This window comes from Anarhichas minor, unplaced genomic scaffold, assembly GCF_050575085.1.
Source record: "Anarhichas minor isolate MPS153535 unplaced genomic scaffold, ASM5057508v1 ptg000007l, whole genome shotgun sequence".
NCBI lineage: Eukaryota > Metazoa > Chordata > Actinopteri > Perciformes > Anarhichadidae > Anarhichas > Anarhichas minor.
In genome coordinates this window covers 12,725,707-12,735,015 of record NW_027466453.1, presented here as the reverse complement: position 1 = coordinate 12,735,015, position 9,309 = coordinate 12,725,707, and the positions used below count along the sequence as shown (strand labels likewise).

The 9,309-nt window shown below is 41.2% G+C and overlaps 1 protein-coding gene across 1 annotated transcript; it reads right to left on the bottom strand.

The window, feature by feature from the left end:
* Nucleotides 1-363: 363 nt before the first annotated feature.
* Nucleotides 364-5,220, bottom strand: fscn2a (fascin actin-bundling protein 2a, retinal). The gene is made up of 5 exons (XM_076080367.1): nt 4,398-5,220; nt 1,194-1,350; nt 987-1,108; nt 714-881; nt 364-569 (listed from the first exon to the last, which is right to left on the bottom strand). Exons 1-5 carry the CDS (start codon nt 5,218-5,220, stop codon nt 364-366), a joined length of 1,476 nt encoding a protein of 491 aa, XP_075936482.1.
* Between the last annotated feature and the right edge of the window lie 4,089 nt (nt 5,221-9,309).

The window sequence follows — 9,309 nt, the reverse complement described above, 5'->3', positions numbered from 1 at the left end:
CTTTGTGCGTGGACTGATCAGTATGGCCGCCTTCAAAGATATTTGGTTGTCACTGTACCTATATTGAACAAAGTGTCTGATGGATTTGGGACAGCCATAATGTTCTGTATTTGCCAAATTACATATTTTCACAGTATCTGTTGTTTGATGATGGCATTGTCATTTGAGAGACAACATATTTACAGTAAACACCACACATACTTTCCTAATGTGTTCTCTTCTTCCGAATTACAACAAAAAAACATGGTATTGGGCACCTGGCAGCTAGTATAAAAACAGTGTTACCCGTTCAGTCCTCTTCATCTGAGCCGATAGAAGCGGGGCCTGCACCTCACTTGCTTTCTTCTTCTTTGAGGACCCTGATCAATACTCCCACAGAGAAGATACATCAATAGTTGTACCGTCACCCATAAGCGTACCTCCCTGGTCTCCACGGAGGTACTTGCCATCAGAGCCTTTGATGGCGACGCGTCCATGCTCCAGGAACTCAAGGAAAAAGTCCTCTGGCTTTTCTCCATCTGAGCACACCAGGCCACTGCTTGAGACGTACCAGAACTTTCCATTCACACCTGCAGAAGGATACCAATTATATGTTGGCTATTTGTTTGAATTGATTTAGTAGATGCTTAATATCTATGAAAACAGGACACAGCTATATATTGATTGTGTTATGCAGAAATGTATGTTGTGACATGCACACATAAAACACTGACTTTTAATATTGTAGGCGCCGTCGTTGAAGATCAATGAGAAAATGTCATAGACGGATCGATTTGCGTTCAGAGTGTTGGAGTTCTTGTGGTGACACACAAAGCCAGTCTCTCCACGAAGGATCAGCATAGGGCGGTTGATGAGTTTCATCAGGAATAATTCGTCATCACCTGCAATGAGGGACACATGCTGTACTTTTTTCTTTTGCGTGGGTCAACGAAGCGTTACCTGTGGCACGACTTTGAATCTCAGGTGGCTTGCCTGAAGGCTCTTACCCACTGTATCGCTGACTGCTGACAGCTGCCCGTTCTTCTTCGTACAAACGTACTTTCCATTACTTGCTTTGAGTGCCACTCTCCTCCCTCGCCACTCAATGTCAAACATTGTGTTGACCTTGCTGGGAATAAAAGCACGGAGAGGTTAATGAGAGGTAAATTACAACATAGAGGAAAGCTCCTCTTTGAAAGCTATGGGCTACTTACACTTCTGTGGCGGTGGATTGGATCTCTCCGTGAGTCACTAGAGTCCAGTAGGATCCACCATTGGTCCTGAACATAGACCTTTTGCTCTCCTTATCAATCTCCATCTGGAAGGTCTCCATGTCTGTCTCCACGTCCTGATTGGCTGAAATACTCACTCCTGGTGATAAGGGGGGAAAAAAACAGCAATAATTATGTCTTTGTTCAATCGATTACAATGTTACATCCTTTCAAATGTAATTTCCTCTCTCAGGCATTGCCAAAGAGACGTGTGCATGATACAATATTAATACAATATTTAATGTCATCCATGCATTTCTTGGTTGATATTACTTCTTTATACATTGATTTATTTTGGGTTATCTATTTTTTTTTTTTGCGATTCTGGTGTCCAGTGACATATTTCACCTCCCTGAAGGTGCCGTACACAAATGCATGATGCATAGGCAAGGTGTTGCTTCAAGTCTGCTCCTGCACAGATTAGCCTCTCATAATTTAAGGGTGTGTGCAATAGCAAATGCCAACATATTGAATGACACATTGACCAAATTCTCAGTCACCTTCATGTATTTATGGCATTTAATCAGACTTATTACATCATGCTTTAGTGTAACAAGATGGCAGTCTGTGAAAAGTAGTAGAGTTTCAAACGCATTTGGAGATTGCAATGTGTGCTAACCTTTTAATCTTTCGACATTAATTATTTTATGAAAAATTGTCTTCCCAAAATCCGTCTCTGAAGTAGCCTATAAAACATTGACTCCTTCTACACTTTAAAGGTGATGATTTAAAAAAAGTTGTTTGCTCCATCATAGAACACCAGAGGTTTTTGTCAGGTTGTATTGTAGAAGTGGATTATACTACAGGATGAGACATTGGTATGTTTTGCCCCCCCCCCCCCCCCCCCCCCCCCCCCACTCTGAAATAATGTCCATATCGGAATATGTTCACCTTTTAAAGTTAAACTGCTTTCTGGCCATCTGTGAGCGTTGGATATTCCCATGCCTCACTTTAAGAACGTTTTGCTCATCAACAAATTGCATGTGATCAACTCATTGCATACAAAAGCAAGTGTCCAAGTAAAGCTTGTCGTAACACAACATTTACATAAAAGTGTGCCCATCTTTTTACTTAGTCAGTTGGTGCGCTATTCAGTCAAGTGCCTAACTTCAATCACAACCAGCCAATCTAGTGTTATGCACTTAATCCACATGTATTAACTCTGACTGGTGGGGTGTGTCAGGCGGTGGAGAATACTCGGACGTGTAGCCTATAACTGAACTGTCTGCTGTAAGTTCAAATTAGATGCCACAGAAATGTCCTTCAACCTTTCTCTTAAGCTTGTTACAACTCTAATCCCCCACAGTCACCCCTCCACCCTTCCTGTTCCTTCGCTTGCTGTAATTCCCTGAGTGGTGAAATGCAAATCTGCACCGCAGGGCCCACTAAGCAGCTTTCAGTGCCTTGTTCCTTAAAAAACATGGAACTGCCACAAGGCCAGACACGACAGTTAAAAGTGTAATTATTTGCCCTATATTATGAGAATAGAGTGCTAGGTTGTTGAACTATTGCCTTGATGGTGACCTTATTTTAATGCAGAATTCTATTCATGCATAAGCATAATAATGAGTGCAGTCTAAAGTTAGAGAACCTCGTCCCTAAAATATGCTGTAGTATTGCATGTGCATTGTGCAGCTAGATTAAATAAGGCTGTTCTTTTAATTGAATTTTAAAGCTTTAAACAGCTGCAACAGAACATAATTTGCTCGTCTTTCCTCCCACATTGTTTGCTTGAATATAGAGGACAGAGAAAATCACATCATACAGGCTGACAGGAGACTTTGTAATTCCTCTGCCCTGGCTGTAGCTCTGTCCGGCTGCCACCTCACTGCCACACTGGCTGACCGTAGAGCCACACAATTTGGAGAACTTCACTCAATGGTTGACGGTAAAGAGTGAGTAGCCAAAGCTTAAAGTCCATTGATGGTAATTGACGCCCGTGGGGCACAGGTCTGCCCTTAAGTTATTTGCACGCTGCTTAATCTTCAATAGACACACAGTGGAAACGACAAAGCCCATTACCACAATTACCACCACAGTATGGCTGTCAACAATTCTGAACGCTGGTTCAGAATTACTTGCTGAAGTGATCAAGAAAGGTAGAGCTTTCCCCCAGTAGCTGGTTAATGTTGCTGATTTGATTTTTGGTCACTGTAATGTAAACATTCAATCAAAACAAATCCAGCCTGCTCATGTTATCAAAAATCCCTAATTACTATACAGTTTGATATTTGGATACACTTTATGCCCGCAACACCCAGCTGTGCTACTGCTCCACTCGAGAATGTACTGTATTCTTATTTGTCAACAGGCCCACCGTGCACTCCACTCTGCTATGTGTTTAGCTGTTATATAGCGAGGGCTAAACTCTTAGCCAAAATCAATACCTAAACCTGCAAAATGTAACATCTGTGCTCTCCTTGGTTTGTTTTTTTAGTAGCTTTGAGATACTCTTGTAGAGATTCAAATGCAGGGAAACTGAATACTGAAAGGAAAAAGAATATAGAGCAAAATCTGAAATCAACGGTACATGAAAGATGACTATTGCATTTAACCACAGACCGTGAAGATAAAAACATTTATCCTACTAAGTGGTTAGTAAAGAGTCATTTGAAAAAGGTAATTAAAAAAAATATATATAGTGCACTGCTCTTTAAAGAATCTGAAAATGGTCTCACCTAGTCTCAGATGCTGACATTGTTAAAGTGCAAAGGGACTTTAGCTGCAAAATGATTGCAAAACCAGAGTGGTGGAAATTGCTGTGTTTCTGTCTGTCAATAAGTCAATCATTTTTTCTTTTCCCCGTGTCTGAACTCAGCATGGAGCCTCGAATAGGCGTTCTAGCTATGTTTAGCTCACATGTTCGCTCATTGGTTTTATTCCCATTTGTTACCATATAGACACTTGTACTTTGCTTCCTTTTGAATAGATTCAAGGTTCTTTATAATGTATATGCAAACAATCAAATCTCATCCCTTAGTCTCGATGATTTTCAACAGTGAAAATCATTTCCACTTTAAAGTTCCTCATTGATGGATTGAGAACATAATATACTGTAAGTGCAGCAATCCAATCCATTTCCTGTATGAAACTATTCCATTTTAGATGTTAAATTTTTTTCTCAAGACTGCAATGCAGACTAATTACCTTGCTTGACCGAGACAAATCTTTTATTGGCTGCTTGAAAAACTACTTGTGGATGACTCTCCTCAAGATCAAACAGCTCATCTTTTCCAGGTTTGGAGCATCGGCCAGATCGCAGCGTCCCTGTTGGACCCACTGGGGTCAGATATTTTCCACCACAGTCCTTAAAGGCCAGCTTGCCAGATTTAAGCTCCAGTGTGAAGCTGGTAGTATTGGTGTTCTCCTTCACCAGTTTGCCATCATTGCTGAGGAAACGGCTGTCACAGGTCTTCAGGCTGTACTTGCCATCGAGGTATACCAAGGTGACCAGAGAGTCCACTCCCCAGGGAATGTTGCTATCCACCGAGATCTCTCCATCTGAAGCGGACAGATGGGCATAGCGCTTACGTGCCACACTGAGCAGGCTGGCCTGCGGGTGTAAAGCCAAATGGACGGCCCAGAGCTCTTGTTCCCCAATGGCTTGGGCAAAGCAGGACAGGTAGTCAGCCGAGCCTCCAAAGTAACGCAGGTAAGGCTCTGATTGCAGTGCCCAGCGACCATCAGATTGAGGCACAATAAGGAAACGGCAGTCGGGGTCAGGCTTCTCTGCCCCACATGTCATCTTTCCATCTTTGTCAGAGGCTAGATAGCGTCCCAGGTGGCTGCGGAGGAACACTACTTGGCCATCTTGCTCGTCCTGCTCTAAGGTCCAGATCTGCTTCTTCTTCATGCTGACGCCTGAGGCGTTCACCTTGAAGCCGAAAGCCTCAGCCGTCAGGTAGCGGCTCTCATAGTTGATCAGACCAAACTGCAGTTTTAGGGCCCTATTTATTCCGTTGGTGGGCATGCTTGAAAAGGCCACACGTTAAGATTGCAAGTAAAGAGGTTTAGGACAAAAAAGGGAAAGGATAATGAGGCAAGGCAGGCATGAACCTGAAATGCAAAAATAAAATGCTTGATTTCTCCCCTCTTTCGTCTCTCAAGCCGTAAATTCGCTCCACTTATCTCCCTTGGTGGAATGTTTAGAGTTCGTTCCTTCTCCCGTCACTTTCCCTCTTTCCCCAGAGGGCTTGCACAGGCACTCGCTCTCTGTTCCTTAATGAGTTGGGATTAAAATCAGCAGGACAAAGCACCTCAATCCAACAAGCCGCTGACGTCACATACTAGTGCACCAACCACGAACCTCCCCTCCTCCTTCACCTTCTCCAGTACACACTCGGACTCCTTCGCTGTCTCTTCCATGTCTTCCCCTCACTCTCATGTCTTTCTTTTCTCCTCCACTCTTGTCTTCCTTCACTGTAACTCACACTGGCACACTCATTTGTGAAACCTGACTCCCTATTGGTTGTTACTTTCACAATTAGGTTAATTTGCGAGTAGCCAGGCTATCCAGGCCTAGGATTATCCAAGCTTTGATCTGCTGGCGAGCCACAACCCAATTGGAAAATGTCCAGAGAGTTGCTTTTGGTTGCGCCCCACTGCTTCTACTTCTCTTTTGAGTCCTTTTAAGCTTTTCATGGGTTAGTTTGTGTAAATATATGCACATTTGTATTGACTCCTTTGCATGAATAAACCTTCTTCTCATTAAAGACTTGATTTATAGATTAAAATCATATTCACAAAGAGCCTCTGTCACATTGTATTGGACCAGGGTTAATGTACATGGCTGAATGATTAAGAGGCAGAGTCTTAACTCCCAAAGCAGTACAAAGGTTTCTTTCTGAAAGTTCTTACCCCAGTTTGCCAGATGCAGGTACAGAGGAGCTACATAGCAACATTACGCTTGCTCCAGTACTTTAGAGATATGTAAATTTGTGGAGTTTGCGAGTTTAGCTGAGAGCGATTTGAATAGCACATATTTGAATGCACAAGCATTGCCCATGTGCCTTTGCTCCATTTTCACCTTAGTCGATCCTCAGCCTAAATGTTGCAAACTCTTCCACACCACCAACTCTGTTATTCAGAGATAACATTATCAATTGATAATGGATGGCACAACTCCATGACCTTTGTCATAGTGCACACCATCGTCAACATTTGTAAGAGCATTACCACTTTCTTTAAGATTCCTGGAGATGTTGAGGGTAATGCCAAAGAGAACCAATTGGAAATACCAAAACCACAAGTGGGTTTGAAAACTATAGCACAAAGCTAAATCATTGGGGTATTATTTCTACTTGATAATCTTTAAAGGCCAGTGCTCTCATCTATTGACTTGACAGATTAGGGTGATTAGCATTGTGATCCCAGACCACCATGAGAGGTTGATGCTCAAATGTTAATTTAAGGACAGAGGTTGGTAAAAGCCCAAAGCTAAAAAGAAGAGTTTTGTGGAGCACAAACATACTGTATGTACGTTGATGTGTGTAGAAGCTAAAGGTATTCCTTTGTATTGAGGTCATACAGGGTGAGGAGCTCAGATATTCAGAAGGAGCTTTAAATAGAACTTCTGCTTGTGCGTGCCGAAAGCCAGTTTAGGTGTTTTCAAGATGCCAGTACGCTTCACCAGAACCACTTGTCAGATGGTCGAATATCTCCGAAACCCTAACCCCCCTCACCTCTCTGATGTTGTTCTTTGTGAGGCTGTGAAACGACAATCTGACATTCGCACCCACTTAACGCTGTGATTGGCCATCTGTGCAGAGGAGAGAATGGGTTGGAACTTCTCTCTATCTCTTATTTTTATCACTTTTCACGTGAACAACGGAGTGCAACACTGTAAATGCCTTCCAAGAGAGACTACATGAAATGTAGTACAAATTAAAGCTGTATATATTTGTATACAGGCAGGTGTACAGTTGTAAGTCTACTGTGGGTTGCAGTTGCTAATATACAGCAGTAGCTGTGTGACCACTGTTGAAATTTAAACCAATGGAAGTTGACCAAGTCTGCTCTTACTTGCCTTGAATTGTGATTAAAAAATCTTCTCATGATTCCCAACCCACCCTTTACAAATACAGTGTACATTTTATATCATGTGTTTTCACCTTGTAATCACTGGGTGGCAGTATTGCCTTGTACAAGTACACAACAGTGTTTACTATTGTAGGTAGATGCCGAGTTCCCATTAATATAGGCCTAAATTAATGCAATGGAATTGAATTGTCATATTGCTGGTGTTAATTTGTATCACAGTTTCAGAAATACATTTGAGGATCCTAAATTCATCCATTTATCCATCTATCTATCTATTACCCAGATATTGAGCATGGAGGTATTGATAATTGTGTCGGATAGTGTTGTGTAACTTTGTAGCGTATGGTTTGGCGGTCCATTCTTATTGGATTATTTACAAATACTAACGTAGCTAGTTGTTTCACAGGAAAAGCAAAAGCAGACTTTCTTAAAGTGCCACTGCACCAATTTTACATGTCAAAGTAAATGTACTTGTTATAGGAATATTATACAATCTGTGTACACAGATGATGTATTCTGTAAGTCTTGGGAAATTGCTTCAGTCGCATCACTTTAGTAATCTTGGTTTGGGCTCGGAGACTATGAACTGTTTTAACGGAAATCGATTGGAATTTGAAAGATATGAATGTTTTTCAGGCAAGCAAAGTCTAAAGGACACAATTGAGTTACGTAACGGGGGTTTAGGATTGAAGTCTATTGAAGTCTCATAGTAGGAAATACAAGTCAGGATATCTCCTCATCTGCTGTATTGACTAATTTGTGGGGGTGCAATGCTAGTGAGTACCCAATGAGAATTTTAGGACTTAAATAGCATCACAGTCTTGGAAAGGTTTAGAGATTTTGTGCTATTGTAATACCAGAGTAGATTGAAAAATACAATTCACTAGTGAGATCACAATCAATACTGGAATGGATTCGAATAGACACATTATGACACTTTAAGTCCCTATATGAATTATATTTGTTTGTAAATGACAAATAAACCCAATTATCTATTTTGGGACAAGGCCCAGCCTTCAATTAACTTACACACAGCAGCAGTGCTTCTGTGGTTGGTACAATGTATTTGTGTCCAGTAGATGGCAGTCTTGACTATACATTGAAACTAGTTTGTTTTCTCTCACAAATATGGATTTTTGTGTTCGGGAGGCTATGCTGTAAAATGAGAATCATCTCATTTTCTCAAGCTTCCTAATAGCAAGGATTTGTTTGTCTGTTTGAAAACAAAAGCAAAAGCCTTCGTTATTCTTATAGTGTACAGAAGATGTCTTGCTTTTCTCTTGGATGGGACAGATTCTCAGTCAAACAATCCTTGTACTTATGTAGAAGTCTGAAGTCACCTGAGCAATTGTATTACTTGATTAATAAAAGGTAGACTGGTAAAACAGGGGGAAATAGATGACTGGTAATATTGTAACGTTCTACAAATTACTGTTTGCATTTACATGTGAGATAAAGGAGTGTTAAATGGTAGCAAAAAACATGGAAAATAGGGAACTGGGAAAGAAGCAACACTGAGTTGTAGCTCTGTAAAACATATTGGAGTTTAGATTGCCATTAGTGTCAGCTGTCTGGGACCAAAATATGACACAAAAATAAAGTGTAATGTGAATTGTAAGAAAAATACAACATGATTTGTATGTTGCAGGTGTGAAGTGATGAACTGGTTTTAAGATCTGAAATCGCCTTTATATCATTGTTTCTTTTTGCAAACATAGAAGATCCAAGAAACCGTAACCGAGCCTTTTGTGATGCAAATCATATTCAACACATAAGGACGGTCTTTCTCCTGTCCTCCATAGGCCCCCACTCCCTTGCAAGTTTGGGTTGCGAGGCACTCCAAGAACCATATTAGCAATAACTGTACATCATTTAGACTGCAGTGGTCCAGTGGGTATGCCAAATTGCATATTGTGACTTAAATGTCTTAATATTCTCCCCCTCTCTATCTTTCTTGGTTGTCTCCCTGTTTTTGTATCTGTCTCTCTCTCTCTTTGTCCACTATTTCTCACTCCTCCCT